This window comes from Anomaloglossus baeobatrachus, chromosome 9, assembly GCF_048569485.1.
Source record: "Anomaloglossus baeobatrachus isolate aAnoBae1 chromosome 9, aAnoBae1.hap1, whole genome shotgun sequence".
NCBI lineage: Eukaryota > Metazoa > Chordata > Amphibia > Anura > Aromobatidae > Anomaloglossus > Anomaloglossus baeobatrachus.
The window spans coordinates 221464178-221484347 of NC_134361.1; the positions used below are offsets into that span (position 1 = coordinate 221464178).

General features: G+C 47.0%; 2 protein-coding genes across 2 annotated transcripts in view; both read left to right on the top strand.

Annotated features, from left to right (window-relative positions):
* The window catches only part of LOC142251618 (vacuolar ATPase assembly protein VMA22-like), a 39364-nt gene extending 24518 nt beyond the window's left edge, over positions 1-14846 (top strand). The window contains exons 5-6 of the mRNA XM_075324587.1: positions 13902-14057; positions 14135-14846. Of these exons, the coding sequence (XP_075180702.1) occupies positions 13902-14057; positions 14135-14247 (269 nt within the window). The 3' untranslated portion in view covers positions 14248-14846. The remainder of the gene's footprint in view (positions 1-13901; positions 14058-14134) is intronic.
* Positions 14847-16043: 1197 nt separating this feature from the next.
* LOC142251626 (rho guanine nucleotide exchange factor 3-like) overlaps positions 16044-20170 on the top strand; it is a 31300-nt gene continuing 27173 nt past the window's right edge. Inside the window, exons 1-2 of the mRNA XM_075324596.1 lie at positions 16044-16298; positions 16468-16525. Of these exons, the coding sequence (XP_075180711.1) occupies positions 16231-16298; positions 16468-16525 (126 nt within the window). The 5' untranslated portion in view covers positions 16044-16230. The remainder of the gene's footprint in view (positions 16299-16467; positions 16526-20170) is intronic.

The following is a 20170-nucleotide window of genomic DNA, read 5'->3' on the forward strand; positions in this document are numbered from 1 at the left end:
TAATACCCTAGTCGGACACCATTTTGTAGAGGTGGACACATGCTACACTAATACCCTAATCGGACACCATTTTGTAGAGGAGGACACATGCTACACTAATACCCTAGTCGGACACCATTTTGTAGAGGTGGACACATGCTACACTAATACCCTAGTCGGACACCATTTTGTAGAGGAGGACACATGCTACACTAATACCCTAGTCGGACACCATTTTGTAGAGGTGGACACATGCTATACTAATACCCTAGTCGGACACCATTTTGTAGAGGTGGACACATGCTACACTAATACCCTAATCGGACACCATTTTGTAGAGGACACATGCTACACTAATAACCCTAGTCGGACACCATTTTGTAGAGGTGGACACATGCTACATTAATACCCTAGTCGGACACCATTTTGTAGAGGTGGACACATGCTATACTAATACCCTAGTCGGACACCATTTTGTAGAGGTGGACACATGCTACATTAATACCCTAGTCGGACACCATTTTGTAGAGGTGGACACATGATATACTAATACCCTAGTCGGACACCATTTTGTAGAGGTGGACACATGCTACACTAATACCCTAGTCGGACACCATTTTGTAGAGGTGGACACATGCTACACTAATACCCTAGTCGGACACCATTTTGTAGAGGTGGACACATGCTACAATAATACCCTAGTCGGACACCATTTTGTAGAGGAGGACACATGCTATACTAATACCCTAATCGGACACCATTTTGTAGAGGAGGACACATGCTACACTAATACCCTAGTCGGACACCATTTTGTAGAGGTGGACACATGCTACACTAATACCCTAGTCGGACACTATTTTGTAGAGGAGGACACATGCTACACTAATACCCTAGTCGGACACCATTTTGTAGAGGTGGACACATGCTACACTAATACCCTAGTCGGACACCATTTTGTAGAGGAGGACACATGCTATAATAATACCCTAATCGGACACCATTTTGTAGAGGAGGACACATGATACACTAATACCCTAGTCGGACACCATTTTGTAGAGGAGGACACATGCTATACTAATACCCTAATCGGACACCATTTTGTAGAGGAGGACACATGCTACACTAATACCCTAGTCGGACACCATTTTGTAGAGGTGGACACATGCTACATTAATACCCTAGTCGGACACCATTTTGTAGAGGTGGACACATGCTACACTAATACCCTAATCGGACACCATTTTGTAGAGGAGGACACATGCTATACTAATACCCTAGTCGGACACCATTTTGTAGAGGTGGACACATGCTACACTAATACCCTAATCGGACACCATTTTGTAGAGGAGGACACATGCTATACTAATACCCTAGTCGGACACCATTTTGTAGAGGTGGACACATGCTACACTAATACCCTAGTCGGACACCATTTTGTAGAGGTGGACACATGCTACAATAATACTCTAGTCGGACACCATTTTGTAGAGGAGGACACATGCTATACTAATACCCTAATCGGACACCATTTTGTAGAGGAGGACACATGCTATAATAATACCCTAATCGGACACCATTTTGTAGAGGAGGACACATGATACACTAATACCCTAGTCGGACACCATTTTGTAGAGGAGGACACATGCTACACTAATACCCTAGTCGGACACCATTTTGTAGAGGTGGACACATGCTACATTAATACCCTAGTCGGACACCATTTTGTAGAGGTGGACACATGCTACACTAATACCCTAATCGGACACCATTTTGTAGAGGAGGACACATGCTATACTAATACCCTAGTCGGACACCATTTTGTAGAGGTGGACACATGCTACACTAATACCCTAATCGGACACCATTTTGTAGAGGAGGACACATGCTATACTAATACCCTAGTCGGACACCATTTTGTAGAGGAGGACGCATGCTATACTAATACCCTAATCGGACACCATTTTGTAGAGGAGGACACATGCTACACTAATACCCTAGTCGGACACCATTTTGTAGAGGAGGACACATGCTATACTAATACCCTAGTCGGACACCATTTTGTAGAGGTGGACACATGCTACACTAATACCCTAGTCGGACACCATTTTGTAGAGGTGGACACATGCTATACTAATACCCTAATCGGACACCATTTTGTAGAGGAGGACACATGCTACACTAATACCCTAATCGGACACCATTTTGTAGAGGAGGACACATGCTACACTAATACCCTAGTCGGACACCATTTTGTAGAGGTGGACACATGCTACATTAATACCCTAGTCGGACACCATTTTGTAGAGGTGGACACATGCTACACTAATACCCTAATCGGACACCATTTTGTAGAGGAGGACACATGCTATACTAATACCCTAGTCGGACACCATTTTGTAGAGGTGGACACATGCTACACTAATACCCTAATCGGACACCATTTTGTAGAGGAGGACACATGCTATACTAATACCCTAGTCGGACACCATTTTGTAGAGGAGGACGCATGCTATACTAATACCCTAATCGGACACCATTTTGTAGAGGAGGACACATGCTACACTAATACCCTAGTCGGACACCATTTTGTAGAGGAGGACACATGCTATACTAATACCCTAGTCGGACACCATTTTGTAGAGGTGGACACATGCTACACTAATACCCTAGTCGGACACCATTTTGTAGAGGTGGACACATGCTATACTAATACCCTAATCGGACACCATTTTGTAGAGGAGGACACATGCTACACTAATACCCTAGTCGGACACCATTTTGTAGAGGTGGACACATGCTACACTAATACCCTAGTCGGACACCATTTTGTAGAGGAGGACACATGTTATACTAATACCCTAGTCGGACACCATTTTGTAGAGGAGGACACATGCTATAATAATACCCTAATCGGACACCATTTTGTAGAGGAGGACACATGATACACTAATACCCTAGTCGGACACCATTTTGTAGAGGAGGACACATGCTATACTAATACCCTAATCGGACACCATTTTGTAGAGGAGGACACATGCTACACTAATACCCTAGTCGGACACCATTTTGTAGAGGTGGAGACATGCTACACTAATACCCTAGTCGGACACCATTTTGTAGAGGTGGACACATGCTACACTAATACCCTAATCGGACACCATTTTGTAGAGGAGGACACATGCTATACTAATACCCTAGTCGGACACCATTTTGTAGAGGTGGACACATGCTACACTAATACCCTAATCGGACACCATTTTGTAGAGGTGGACACATGCTACACTAATACCGTAGTCGGACACCATTTTGTAGAGGTGGACACATGCTACACTATTACCCTAGTCGGACACCATTTTGTAGAGGAGGACACATGCTACACTAATACCCTAGTCGGACACCATTTTGTAGAGGTGGACACATGCTACACTAATACCCTAGTCGGACACCATTTTGTAGAGGTGGACACATGCTACACTAATACCCTAATCGGACACCATTTTGTAGAGGTGGACACATGCTACACTAATACCCTAGTCGGACACCATTTTGTAGAGGTGGACACATGCTACACTAATACCCTAATCGGACACCATTTTGTAGAGGTGGACACATGCTACACTAATACCCTAATCGGACACCATTTTGTAGAGGAGGACACATGCTATACTAATACCCTAGTCGGACACCATTTTGTAGAGGTGGACACATGCTATACTAATACCCTAGTCGGACACCATTTTGTAGAGGTGGACACATGCTACACTAATACCCTAATCGGACACCATTTTGTAGAGGAGGACACATGCTACACTAATACCCTAGTCGGACACCATTTTGTAGAGGAGGACACATGCTACACTAATACCCTAGTCGGACACCATTTTGTAGAGGTGGACACATGCTACACTAATACCCTAATCGGACACCATTTTGTAGAGGAGGACACATGCTACACTAATACCCTAGTCGGACACCATTTTGTAGAGGAGGACACATGCTACACTAATACCCTAATCGGACACCATTTTGTAGAGGACACATGCTACACTAATACCCTAGTGGGACACCATTTTGTAGAGGTGGACACATGCTACACTAATAACCCTAGTCGGACACCATTTTGTAGAGGTGGACACATGCTACATTAATACCCTAGTCGGACACCATTTTGTAGAGGTGGACACATGCTACATTAATACCCTAGTCGGACACCATTTTGTAGAGGTGGACACATGCTATACTAATACCCTAGTCGGACACCATTTTGTAGAGGTGGACACATGCTACATTAATACCCTAGTCGGACACCATTTTGTAGAGGTGGACACATGCTATACTAATACCCTAGTCGGACACCATTTTGTAGAGGTGGACACATGCTACACTAATACCCTAATCGGACACCATTTTGTAGAGGTGGACACATGCTACATTAATAACCTAGTCGGACACCATTTTGTAGAGGTGGACACATGCTACACTAATACCCTAGTCGGACACCATTTTGTAGAGGTGGACACATGCTATACTAATACCCTAGTGGGACACCATTTTGTAGAGGTGGACACATGCTACACTAATACCCTAGTGGGACACCATTTTGTAGAGGTGGACACATGCTACACTAATAACCCTAGTCGGACACCATTTTGTAGAGGTGGACACATGCTACATTAATACCCTAGTCGGACACCATTTTGTAGAGGTGGACACATGCTATACTAATACCCTAGTCGGACACCATTTTGTAGAGGTGGACACATGCTACACTAATACCCTAATCGGACACCATTTTGTAGAGGTGGACACATGCTACATTAATAACCTAGTCGGACACCATTTTGTAGAGGTGGACACATGCTACACTAATACCCTAGTCGGACACCATTTTGTAGAGGTGGACACATGCTACACTAATACCCTAGTCGGACACCATTTTGTAGAGGTGGAGACATGCTATACTAATACCCTAGTCGGACACCATTTTGTAGAGGAGGACACATGCTACATTAATAACCTAGTCGGACACCATTTTGTAGAGGAGGACACATGCTATACTAATACCCTAATCGGACACCATTTTGTAGAGGAGGACACATGCTACACTAATACCCTAGTCGGACACCATTTTGTAGAGGTGGACACATGCTACACTAATACCCTAATCGGACACCATTTTGTAGAGGAGGACACATGCTATACTAATACCCTAGTCGGACACCATTTTGTAGAGGTGGACACATGCTACACTAATACCGTAGTCGGACACCATTTTGTAGAGGTGGACACATGCTACACTAATACCCTAGTCGGACACCATTTTGTAGAGGTGGACACATGCTATACTAATACCCTAGTCGGACACCATTTTGTAGAGGTGGACACATGCTACACTAATACCGTAGTCGGACACCATTTTGTTGAGGTGGACACATGCTATACTAATACCCTAATCGGACACCATTTTGTAGAGGAGGACACATGCTACACTAATACCCTAATCGGACACCATTTTGTAGAGGTGTACACATGCTACACTAATACCCTAGTCGGACACCATTTTGTAGAGGAGGACACATGCTATACTAATACCCTAATCGGACACCATTTTGTAGAGGAGGACACATGCTACACTAATACCCTAGTCGGACACCATTTTGTAGAGGTGGACACATGCTACACTAATACCCTAGTCGGACACCATTTTGTAGAGGTGGACACATGCTACACTAATACCCTAATCGGACACCATTTTGTAGAGGAGGACACATGCTATACTAATACCCTAGTCGGACACCATTTTGTAGAGGTGGACACATGCTATACTAATACCCTAGTCGGACACCATTTTGTAGAGGTGGACACATGCTACACTAATACCCTAATCGGACACCATTTTGTAGAGGAGGACACATGCTACACTAATACCCTAGTCGGACACCATTTTGTAGAGGAGGACACATGCTACACTAATACCCTAGTCGGACACCATTTTGTAGAGGTGGACACATGCTACACTAATACCCTAATCGGACACCATTTTGTAGAGGACACATGCTACACTAATAACCCTAGTCGGACACCATTTTGTAGAGGTGGACACATGCTACATTAATACCCTAGTCGGACACCATTTTGTAGAGGTGGACACATGCTATACTAATACCCTAGTCGGACACCATTTTGTAGAGGTGGACACATGCTACATTAATACCCTAGTCGGACACCATTTTGTAGAGGTGGACACATGCTATACTAATACCCTAGTCGGACACCATTTTGTAGAGGTGGACACATGCTACACTAATACCCTAATCGGACACCATTTTGTAGAGGTGGACACATGCTACATTAATAACCTAGTCGGACACCATTTTGTAGAGGTGGACACATGCTACACTAATACCCTAGTCGGACACCATTTTGTAGAGGTGGACACATGCTACACTAATACCCTAGTCGGACACCATTTTGTAGAGGTGGAGACATGCTATACTAATACCCTAGTCGGACACCATTTTGTAGAGGTGGACACATGCTACATTAATAACCTAGTCGGACACCATTTTGTAGAGGTGGAGACATGCTACACTAATACCCTAGTCGGACACCATTTTGTAGAGGTGGACACATGCTATACTAATACCCTAGTCGGACACCATTTTGTAGAGGTGGACACATGCTATACTAATACCCTAGTCGGACACCATTTTGTAGAGGTGGAGACATGCTACACTAATACCCTAGTCGGACACCATTTTGTAGAGGTGGACACATGCTACACTAATACCCTAGTCGGACACCATTTTGTAGAGGTGGACACATGCTACATTAATACCCTAGTCGGACACCATTTTGTAGAGGTGGACACATGCTACACTAATACCCTAGTCGGACACCATTTTGTAGAGGTGGAGACATGCTACATTAATACTCTAGTCGGACACCATTTTGTAGAGGTGGACACATGCTACACTAATACCCTAGTCGGACACCATTTTGTAGAGGTGGACGCATGCTACACTAATACCCTAGTCGGACACCATTTTGTAGAGGTGGACACATGCTACACTAATACCCTAGTCGGACACCATTTTGTAGAGGAGGACACATGCTATAATAATACCCTAATCGGACACCATTTTGTAGAGGAGGACACATGATACACTAATACCCTAGTCGGACACCATTTTGTAGAGGTGGACACATGCTACACTAATACCCTAGTCGGACACCATTTTGTAGAGGAGGACACATGCTATAATAATACCCTAATCGGACACCATTTTGTAGAGGTGGACACATGCTATACTAATACCCTAGTCGGACACCATTTTGTAGAGGAGGACACATGCTATACTAATACCCTAATCGGACACCATTTTGTAGAGGAGGACACATGCTACACTAATACCCTAGTCGGACACCATTTTGTAGAGGTGGACACATGCTACATTAATACCCTAGTCGGACACCATTTTGTAGAGGTGGACACATGCTACACTAATACCCTAATCGGACACCATTTTGTAGAGGAGGACACATGCTATACTAATACCCTAGTCGGACACCATTTTGTAGAGGTGGACACATGCTACACTAATACCCTAGTCGGACACCATTTTGTAGAGGTGGACACATGCTACAATAATACTCTAGTCGGACACCATTTTGTAGAGGAGGACACATGCTATACTAATACCCTAATCGGACACCATTTTGTAGAGGAGGACACATGCTACACTAATACCCTAGTCGGACACCATTTTGTAGAGGTGGACACATGCTACACTAATACCCTAGTCGGACACCATTTTGTAGAGGAGGACACATGCTATAATAATACCCTAATCGGACACCATTTTGTAGAGGAGGACACATGATACACTAATACCCTAGTCGGACACCATTTTGTAGAGGAGGACACATGCTATACTAATACCCTAATCGGACACCATTTTGTAGAGGAGGACACATGCTACACTAATACCCTAGTCGGACACCATTTTGTAGAGGTGGACACATGCTACATTAATACCCTAGTCGGACACCATTTTGTAGAGGTGGACACATGCTACACTAATACCCTAATCGGACACCATTTTGTAGAGGAGGACACATGCTATACTAATACCCTAGTCGGACACCATTTTGTAGAGGTGGACACATGCTACACTAATACCCTAATCGGACACCATTTTGTAGAGGAGGACACATGCTATACTAATACCCTAGTCGGACACCATTTTGTAGAGGAGGACGCATGCTATACTAATACCCTAATCGGACACCATTTTGTAGAGGAGGACACATGCTACACTAATACCCTAGTCGGACACCATTTTGTAGAGGAGGACACATGCTATACTAATACCCTAGTCGGACACCATTTTGTAGAGGTGGACACATGCTACACTAATACCCTAGTCGGACACCATTTTGTAGAGGTGGACACATGCTATACTAATACCCTAATCGGACACCATTTTGTAGAGGAGGACACATGCTACACTAATACCCTAGTCGGACACCATTTTGTAGAGGTGGACACATGCTACACTAATACCCTAGTCGGACACCATTTTGTAGAGGAGGACACATGTTATACTAATACCCTAGTCGGACACCATTTTGTAGAGGAGGACACATGCTATAATAATACCCTAATCGGACACCATTTTGTAGAGGAGGACACATGATACACTAATACCCTAGTCGGACACCATTTTGTAGAGGAGGACACATGCTATACTAATACCCTAATCGGACACCATTTTGTAGAGGAGGACACATGCTACACTAATACCCTAGTCGGACACCATTTTGTAGAGGTGGAGACATGCTACACTAATACCCTAGTCGGACACCATTTTGTAGAGGTGGACACATGCTACACTAATACCCTAATCGGACACCATTTTGTAGAGGAGGACACATGCTATACTAATACCCTAGTCGGACACCATTTTGTAGAGGTGGACACATGCTACACTAATACCCTAATCGGACACCATTTTGTAGAGGTGGACACATGCTACACTAATACCGTAGTCGGACACCATTTTGTAGAGGTGGACACATGCTACACTATTACCCTAGTCGGACACCATTTTGTAGAGGAGGACACATGCTACACTAATACCCTAATCGGACACCATTTTGTAGAGGTGGACACATGCTACACTAATACCCTAGTCGGACACCATTTTGTAGAGGAGGACACATGCTATACTAATACCCTAATCGGACACCATTTTGTAGAGGAGGACACATGCTACACTAATACCCTAGTCGGACACCATTTTGTAGAGGTGGACACATGCTACACTAATACCCTAATCGGACACCATTTTGTAGAGGAGGACACATGCTATACTAATACCCTAGTCGGACACCATTTTGTAGAGGTGGACACATGCTATACTAATACCCTAGTCGGACACCATTTTGTAGAGGTGGACACATGCTACACTAATACCGTAGTCGGACACCATTTTGTAGAGGTGGACACATGCTATACTAATACCCTAATCGGACACCATTTTGTAGAGGAGGACACATGCTACACTAATACCCTAATCGGACACCATTTTGTAGAGGTGTACACATGCTACACTAATACCCTAGTCGGACACCATTTTGTAGAGGAGGACACATGCTACACTAATACCCTAGTCGGACACCATTTTGTAGAGGAGGACACATGCTATACTAATACCCTAATCGGACACCATTTTGTAGAGGAGGACACATGCTACACTAATACCCTAGTCGGACACCATTTTGTAGAGGTGGACACATGCTACACTAATACCCTAGTCGGACACCATTTTGTAGAGGTGGACACATGCTACACTAATACCCTAATCGGACACCATTTTGTAGAGGTGGACACATGCTACACTAATACCCTAGTCGGACACCATTTTGTAGAGGTGGACACATGCTACACTAATACCCTAATCGGACACCATTTTGTAGAGGTGGACACATGCTACACTAATACCCTAATCGGACACCATTTTGTAGAGGAGGACACATGCTATACTAATACCCTAGTCGGACACCATTTTGTAGAGGTGGACACATGCTATACTAATACCCTAGTCGGACACCATTTTGTAGAGGTGGACACATGCTACACTAATACCCTAATCGGACACCATTTTGTAGAGGAGGACACATGCTACACTAATACCCTAGTCGGACACCATTTTGTAGAGGAGGACACATGCTACACTAATACCCTAGTCGGACACCATTTTGTAGAGGTGGACACATGCTACACTAATACCCTAATCGGACACCATTTTGTAGAGGACACATGCTACACTAATACCCTAGTGGGACACCATTTTGTAGAGGTGGACACATGCTACACTAATAACCCTAGTCGGACACCATTTTGTAGAGGTGGACACATGCTACATTAATACCCTAGTCGGACACCATTTTGTAGAGGTGGACACATGCTATACTAATACCCTAGTCGGACACCATTTTGTAGAGGTGGACACATGCTACATTAATACCCTAGTCGGACACCATTTTGTAGAGGTGGACACATGCTATACTAATACCCTAGTCGGACACCATTTTGTAGAGGTGGACACATGCTACACTAATACCCTAATCGGACACCATTTTGTAGAGGTGGACACATGCTACATTAATAACCTAGTCGGACACCATTTTGTAGAGGTGGACACATGCTACACTAATACCCTAGTCGGACACCATTTTGTAGAGGTGGACACATGCTATACTAATACCCTAGTGGGACACCATTTTGTAGAGGTGGACACATGCTACACTAATACCCTAGTGGGACACCATTTTGTAGAGGTGGACACATGCTACACTAATAACCCTAGTCGGACACCATTTTGTAGAGGTGGACACATGCTACATTAATACCCTAGTCGGACACCATTTTGTAGAGGTGGACACATGCTATACTAATACCCTAGTCGGACACCATTTTGTAGAGGTGGACACATGCTACACTAATACCCTAATCGGACACCATTTTGTAGAGGTGGACACATGCTACATTAATAACCTAGTCGGACACCATTTTGTAGAGGTGGACACATGCTACACTAATACCCTAGTCGGACACCATTTTGTAGAGGTGGACACATGCTACACTAATACCCTAGTCGGACACCATTTTGTAGAGGTGGAGACATGCTATACTAATACCCTAGTCGGACACCATTTTGTAGAGGAGGACACATGCTACATTAATAACCTAGTCGGACACCATTTTGTAGAGGAGGACACATGCTATACTAATACCCTAATCGGACACCATTTTGTAGAGGAGGACACATGCTACACTAATACCCTAGTCGGACACCATTTTGTAGAGGTGGACACATGCTACACTAATACCCTAATCGGACACCATTTTGTAGAGGAGGACACATGCTATACTAATACCCTAGTCGGACACCATTTTGTAGAGGTGGACACATGCTATACTAATACCCTAGTCGGACACCATTTTGTAGAGGTGGACACATGCTACACTAATACCGTAGTCGGACACCATTTTGTAGAGGTGGACACATGCTATACTAATACCCTAATCGGACACCATTTTGTAGAGGAGGACACATGCTACACTAATACCCTAATCGGACACCATTTTGTAGAGGTGTACACATGCTACACTAATACCCTAGTCGGACACCATTTTGTAGAGGAGGACACATGCTACACTAATACCCTAGTCGGACACCATTTTGTAGAGGAGGACACATGCTATACTAATACCCTAATCGGACACCATTTTGTAGAGGAGGACACATGCTACACTAATACCCTAGTCGGACACCATTTTGTAGAGGTGGACACATGCTACACTAATACCCTAGTCGGACACCATTTTGTAGAGGTGGACACATGCTACACTAATACCCTAATCGGACACCATTTTGTAGAGGAGGACACATGCTATACTAATACCCTAGTCGGACACCATTTTGTAGAGGTGGACACATGCTATACTAATACCCTAGTCGGACACCATTTTGTAGAGGTGGACACATGCTACACTAATACCCTAATCGGACACCATTTTGTAGAGGAGGACACATGCTACACTAATACCCTAGTCGGACACCATTTTGTAGAGGAGGACACATGCTACACTAATACCCTAGTCGGACACCATTTTGTAGAGGTGGACACATGCTACACTAATACCCTAATCGGACACCATTTTGTAGAGGACACATGCTACACTAATAACCCTAGTCGGACACCATTTTGTAGAGGTGGACACATGCTACATTAATACCCTAGTCGGACACCATTTTGTAGAGGTGGACACATGCTATACTAATACCCTAGTCGGACACCATTTTGTAGAGGTGGACACATGCTACATTAATACCCTAGTCGGACACCATTTTGTAGAGGTGGACACATGCTATACTAATACCCTAGTCGGACACCATTTTGTAGAGGTGGACACATGCTACACTAATACCCTAGTCGGACACCATTTTGTAGAGGTGGACACATGCTACACTAATACCCTAGTCGGACACCATTTTGTAGAGGTGGAGACATGCTATACTAATACCCTAGTCGGACACCATTTTGTAGAGGTGGACACATGCTACATTAATAACCTAGTCGGACACCATTTTGTAGAGGTGGACACATGCTATACTAATACCCTAGTCGGACACCATTTTGTAGAGGTGGAGACATGCTACACTAATACCCTAGTCGGACACCATTTTGTAGAGGTGGACACATGCTACACTAATACCCTAGTCGGACACCATTTTGTAGAGGTGGACACATGCTACATTAATACCCTAGTCGGACACCATTTTGTAGAGGTGGACACATGCTACACTAATACCCTAGTCGGACACCATTTTGTAGAGGTGGAGACATGCTACATTAATACTCTAGTCGGACACCATTTTGTAGAGGTGGACACATGCTACACTAATACCGTATTAGTGTAGCATGTGTCCACCTCTACAAAATGGTGTCCGACTAGGGTATTAGTGTAGCATGTGTCCACCTCTACAAAATGAAACAAACAAAGTAACTAAACAGTAAAAATGCATAGGACTTCAGTCAATCGGAAAATGACCAGAAATTACCTCAGACAGTCGATTTATTTCTGTCAAACAAAGTAAATAAACCGTAAAAATGCATAGGACCTCAGTCAGTCGGAAAAATACATGCTACACTAATACCCCTATTGTCATTGTGAGTCGTTTTTCGACTGACTGAGTTCCTCTACAAAAAATGGCAGATCCAGGCGTCTGCAGTTTAAGGCTATGTGTGCACGTTGCGTAATTACATGCAGTTACGCTGTGCTTTGTAGCGCAGCGTAACTGCATGCGTCCTGCGTCCCCTGCACAGTCTATGGAGATTGTGCAGGGGCCGTGCGCACGTGGCGTTTTAGAGCGCAGCGCTTCCACTGCTGCCCGAAGCGCGCGTTCTAAGAAGTGACATGTCACTTCTTCCGTGCGCTTTTCCTGCAGCCCCTGCTCTGTCTATGGCAGGAGCTGCAGGCAGAGCGCATGGAATCGGCTTTTTTTTTTTTTTCACTACGGACATTTTCTGCAGCGATTGGAACGTGTGCTCTTCAGATCGCTGCAGAAATTTCTGCAGTGACTGTACGCAGCGTGCGCACATAGCCTAACTGCGACTGAGGATCAAGCAGCGAGATCTGCTCGTCATCGGGGTTTGCTGCTTTCAGAACGCAAATTACAGCAGGTTCAGCATTATCGGCAGCAGCAGCTTACCGGGGACTGTTGTATTTTTACTGTCTATTTACTTTATTTCATTTGGTAGAGGTGGACACATGCTACACTAATACCCTTAATGGAGGGGTGCGGGATCTGAGATTGATCAATGATTCGGGATGTTTTATTTTATACTAGGTCTGAGGCATCGGGGTCATAAAAGCGAAGTCCCGAAACCCAGTACCAAAGAAGAAAGTGAGAAGCCGAAATCTCCTGGGGTTAACGACCCCCTGCGCTGGTTCGGAGTTTTGGTCCCTCAAAGTTTACGGCAAGCGCAGAGTAACTTCCGGCAAGGTGCGTGAGTGTCCCGAGCGGCTGTGGTGCCACCTCTGTTTCTGGCCACTGTTCACACTCGGGTTTCTTTCTTGCAGGGATCCTCCTGGCTGCCGAAGTCGCCTCCCTGCAGAGCAGCATCGACGAGAACCGCAAGAAATATCGGGCGCTGCTTGCCCAGAAGAAACGGGAACACGTTCAGTCCGGCTGAGGAGCTCCGATTTTTCTAAACTGTTGATATAGGACCAAGAATAAATCCTAGCAGTAAGGGGCTATTAGACCTTTGTTAAAGGGGTTGTCCGCTACTAGAATACTTCCACATTTCCCCCGGTAAAATAATAAAGCCTATACTCACCTCCCGTACCAGTGTCGTGGCTCATGTGGAGTTGTGACGTCACGCTAGCCATCGTCCAATCAGCTCCGACTTCCGTCTCCCGCCTTCGGACCAAACTAGTTAATCAACAGGAAGTGAGCACAGCCGTAGCACTCACTTCCTGTTGATTGTTCGTTTGGTCCAAAGGCGGGAGAAGGAAGCCGTTGGTGATTGGGCGGCAGGCTCGTGAGTTGTGAGCCATGGCACCGGTACCGGAGGTGAGTATAGGCTTTATCATTTTACCTGGGGGAAAATGTGGAATCAGAAGCGGGTGTTCTAGTAGTGGACAATCCCTTTAAAGTGCTGATACCTCCACTGTTTTGTTTTTTATTTTCTCCACCAATGACCTCTGAGATTAATATATATTTTTGTCTGTTCCTTTTACACTAACTGTGTATATATTGGAGATGCTCATAAACCTGTACATACATGAAGAAGCGCCCGCGATGTCTATATTGTTTCTTATGTTGTCACGACCGGCTGCAAGTTCAGAGCTCAGTGCATTTAGGAAATCCGATCACATACTGCTGGGTGCATTGGTAGTAACCACAGTGGGGCGGAATTATTTGGACACTATGGGGAGAACTCGTACCTCCGCTGTGCGAATGGCCGGGTCCAACAGAAAGTACCGGAGAGGGGTCAGTAGGTTTTGGAGTGTGGGAGAAAATCGGAAACCCCCGCAGACACGGGGAGAACATGCAAACTCATTGCAGGTGTTGTTCTTGGTGGGATTTGATCCCAGGACCCCAGCGCTGCAAGACTGCCGTGCTGACCCCTGAGGCCGCGGGGCCGTGCTGACCCGCGGGGCCGTGCTGACCCCTGAGGCCGCGGTGCCGTGCTGACCCCTGAGGCCGTGGTGCCGTGCTGACCCCTGAGGCCGTGCTGACCCCCAGGGCCCCGGTGCCCTTCTGACCCCAGGGCCGCGGTGCCGTGCTGACCCCTGAGGCGGCGGTGCTGTGCTGACCCCTGAGGCGGCGGTGCCGTGCTCATGCTGACCCCCTCAGGCCGTGCTGACCCCCTCAGGCCGTGCTGACCCCCTCAGGCCCCGCTGCCGTGCTGACCCCTGAGGCCGTTACTCAAATCCTAAAGTGGAAGAAAAATGCTCAAAAACACAGAACATCTGACCAGGAAAAGTGGTTTTATTGTTTTGGGTTTTTTTTTTTTTTTTGTTTTTTTTTTTGAGATTTCTCGGGCATCATTTAGTCTTCTCCAAAAACTCCCCAAAATACTCTTTTTGCACAAAGGCTGCGGGTTTCTTCCCCCGGGGGCTGATTTTAAGTCCGGATGTAAAATCTTCCATTTCGTTAGTGTTTTATGAGATTTTAAGAAATTAACCCTCTGCCTGTTGGCTGATAACAGAGAGCAGTAGATCTCCAGCATAGTCGGTTATATTATATTATGGTTGGAGGGTCCCACAGTCCTCCACGTGATGCTGCGGTCCCCGAATGCTGCGGTGAAGGGGACATGTCCTACGTTGCGATGTTCCCGGGGGCCATTATTAGGCTCTGTGTGAGGGGTCACGTCGGCGTCACTGTACGGGGGTAGTGGGGATGATGGGGGAGTAGTCCTGTACCGTGTAACTTCATATACTGCAGTCGCCTGAAGACAGGAAGTTTCTGGCGGCCCACACGCCCTAGGGCGACGGCGCAGCTACGGGAAGTGTTGTGAGAGCGCGACCACACTGACAGCCACCTATGACAGGAAGACGTGGTCACAGGCGGAAATGTCACTACAGTAGCTTCACGGGACGATATTCAGGAGGCGCAGAACGGACGATGGCGCAGCAATTACCATGACAACCAGACCCTTCCGCCATCCTTGATGGGACCCAATGGAATGGCCATGGACCTGACCGGAAAAGCAGAAGCTGTGGATGAAGGGGACGCCTGGTAGGACGGAATCGTGGCTTACTATGGAGTAGTTTCATGTCTGGTTATAGCCCGGACGTCGTGTCCTGGTTCTGTGAGGAGGACGCGGGCTGTCTGCGCAGGTTATGGCGGCCATATTGCTGCAGTGCAGGGTTAGGTTTGTCAGTGATTCTCTTCCTTCCCCATACAGGGCTCCTGTGCAGAGAGAACGTTCCTACACCACCGGCTCCCTGTCCGAGAGCTCCGGGGTAAGTGCATTGTGGCCCACGGGTAGTGTAAAGACCACCCTGCCAGGGAGCTAAGCCTCTCCTATGTGATACTCTGCTGAGCGGGGGTATCTAAGCCTTTCCTATGTGATACTCTGCTGAGCGGGGGGATCTAAGCCTCTCCTATGTGATACTCTAAGGAGCGGGGAGCTAAGCCTCTCTTATGTGATACTCTGCTGAGCGGGGGATCTAAGCCTCTCCTATGTGATACTCTGCTGAGCACGAGGATCTAAGCCTCTCCTATGTGATACTCTGCTGAGCACGGGGATCTAAGCCTCTCCTATGTGATACTCTACTGATCAGGGGATCTAAGCCTCTCCTATGTGATACTCTGCTGAGCGGGGGGATCTAAGCCTCTCCTATGTGATACTCTGCTGAGCGGGAGCTAAGCCTCTCCTATGTGATACTCTGCTGAGCACGAGGATCTAAGCCTCTCCTATGTGATACTCTGCTGAGCGGGGGATCTAAGCCTCTCCTATGTGATACTCTGCTGAGCGGGGATCTAAGCCTCTCCTATGTGATACTCTGCTGAGCACGAGGATCTAAGCCTCTCCTATGTGATACTCTGCTGAGCGGGGGGATCTAAGCCTCTCCTATGTGATACTCTGCTGAGCACGAGGATCTAAGCCTCTCCTATGTGATACTCTGCTGAGCGGGGATCTAAGCCTCTCCTATGTGATACTCTGCTGAGCGGGGGGATCTAAGCCTCTCCTATGTGATACTCTGCTGAGCAGGGGGATCTGAGCCTCTCCTATGTGATACTCTGCTGAGCGAGGAGATCTAAGCCTCTCCTATGTGATACTCTGCTGAGCACGAGGATCTAAGCCTCTCCTATGTGATACTCTCCTGAGCGGGGATCTAAGCCACTCCTATGTGATACTCTGCTGAGCGGGGAGATCTAAGCCTCTCCTATGTGATACTCTGCTGAGCGGGGATCTAAGCCACTCCTATGTGATACTCTGCTGAGCACGAGGATCTAAGCCTCTCCTATGTGATACTCTGCTGAGCGGGGATCTAAGCCTCTCCTATGTGATACTCTGCTGAGCGGGGGATCTAAGCCTCTCCTATGTGATACTCTGCTGAGCACGAGGATCTAAGCCTCTCCTATGTGATACTCTGCTGAGCGGGGATCTAAGCCTCTCCTATGTGATACTCTGCTGAGCGGGGGATCTAAGCCTCTCCTATGTGATACTCTGCTGAGCGGGGATCTAAGCCTCTCCTATGTGATACTCTGCTGAGCGGGGGATCTAAGCCTCTCCTATGTGATACTCTGCTGAGCGGGGATCTAAGCCTCTCCTATGTGATACTCTGCTGAGCGGGGGATCTAAGCCTCTCCTATGTGATACTCTGCTGAGCACGAGGATCTAAGCCTCTCCTATGTGATACTCTGTTGAGCGGGGATCTAAGCCACTCCTATGTGATACTCTGCTGAGCACGAGGATCTAAGCCTCTCCTATGTGATACTCTGCTGAGCGGGGGGATCTAAGCCTCTCCTATGTGATACTCTGCTGAGCACGAGGATCTAAGCCTCTCCTATGTGATACTCTGCTGAGCAGGGGGATCTAAGCCTCTCCTATGTGATACTCTGCTGAGCGGGGGGATCTAAGCCTCTCCTATGTGATACTCTGCTGAGCACGGGGATCTAAGCCTCTCCTATGTGATACTCTGCTGAGCACGAGGATCTAAGCCTCTCCTATGTGATACTCTGCTGAGCGGGGATCTAAGCCTCTCCTATGTGATACTCTGCTGAGCAGGGGGATCTAAGCCTCTCCTATGTGATACTCTGCTGAGCGGGGGATCTAAGCCTCTCCTATGTGATACTCTGCTGAGCGGGGGATCTAAGCCTCTCCTATGTGATACTCTGCTAAGCGGGGGGATCTAAGCCTCTCCTATGTGATACTCTGCTGAGCGGGGGGATCTAAGCCTCTCCTATGTGATACTCTGCTGAGCGGGGATCTCAGCCTCTCCTATGTGATACTTTGCTGAGCGCGGGGATCTAAGCCTCTCCTATGTGATACTCTGCTGTGCGGGGGGATCTAAGCCTCTCCTATGTGATACTCTGCTGAGCAGGGGATCTAAGCCTCTCCTATGTGATACTCTGCTGAGCACGGGGATCTAAGCCTCTCCTATGTGATACTCTGCTGAGCGGGGGGATCTAAGCCTCTCCTATGTGATACTCTGCTGAGCGGGAGCTAAGCCTCTCCTATGTGATACTCTGCTGAGCACGAGGATCTAAGCCTCTCCTATGTGATACTCTGCTGAGCGGGGGATCTAAGCCTCTCCTATGTGATACTCTGCTGAGCGGGGGGATCTAAGCCTCTCCTATGTGATACTCTGCTGAGCGTGGGGATCTAAGCCTCTCCTATGTGATACTCTGCTGAGCACGAGGATCTAAGCCTCTCCTATGTGATACTCTGCTGAGCGGGGGGATCTAAGCCTCTCCTATGTGATACTCTGCTGAGCGGGGATCTAAGCCTCTCCTATGTGATACTCTGCTGAGCACGAGGATCTAAGCCTCTCCTATGTGATACTCTGCTGAGCGGGGGGATCTAAGCCTCTCCTATGTGATACTCTGCTGAGCACGAGGATCTAAGCCACTCCTATGTGATACTCTGCTGAGCACGAGGATCTAAGCCTCTCCTATGTGATACTCTGCTGAGCGGGGATCTAAGCCTCTCCTATGTGATACTCTGCTGAGCGGGGGGATCTAAGCCTCTCCTATGTGATACTCTGCTGAGCGGGGGATCTAAGCCTCTCCTATGTGATACTCTGCTGAGCGGGGGATCTAAGCCTCTCCTATGTGATACTCTGCTGAGCACGAGGATCTAAGCCTCTCCTATGTGATACTCTGTTGAGCGGGGGGATCTAAGCCTCTCCTATGTGATACTCTGTTGAGCGGGGGGATCTAAGCCTCTCCTATGTGATACTCTGCTGTGCACGAGGATCTAAGCCTCTCCTATGTGATACTCTGCTGAGCACGAGGATCTAAGCCTCTCCTATGTGATACTCTGCTGAGCAGGGGGATCTAAGCCTCTCCTATGTGATACTCTGCTGAGCGGGGGGATCTAAGCCTCTCCTATGTGATACTCTGCTGTGCGGGGGGATCTAAGCCTCTCCTATGTGATACTCTGCTGAGCGGGGATCTAAGCCTCTCCTATGTGATACTCTGCTGAGCAGGGGGATCTAAGCCTCTCCTATGTGATACTCTGCTGAGCGGGGGATCTAAGCCTCTCCTATGTGATACTCTGCTGAGCGGGGGATCTAAGCCTCTCCTATGTGATACTCTGCTGAGCGGGGGATCTAAGCCTCTCCTATGTGATACTCTGCTGAGCGGGGGATCTAAGCCTCTCCTATGTGATACTCTGCTGAGCGGGGGGATCTAAGACTCTCCTATGTGATACTCTGCTGAGCGGGGGATCTAAGCCTCTCCTATGTGATACTCTGCTGAGCGGGGGGATCTAAGCCTCTCCTATGTGATACTCTGCTGAGCGGGGATCTCAGCCTCTCCTATGTGATACTTTGCTGAGCGCGGGGATCTAAGCCTCTCCTATGTGATACTCTGCTGAGCGGGGGGATCTGAGCCTCTCCTATGTGATACTCTGCAGAGCTTTGTATCTAAGCCTTTCC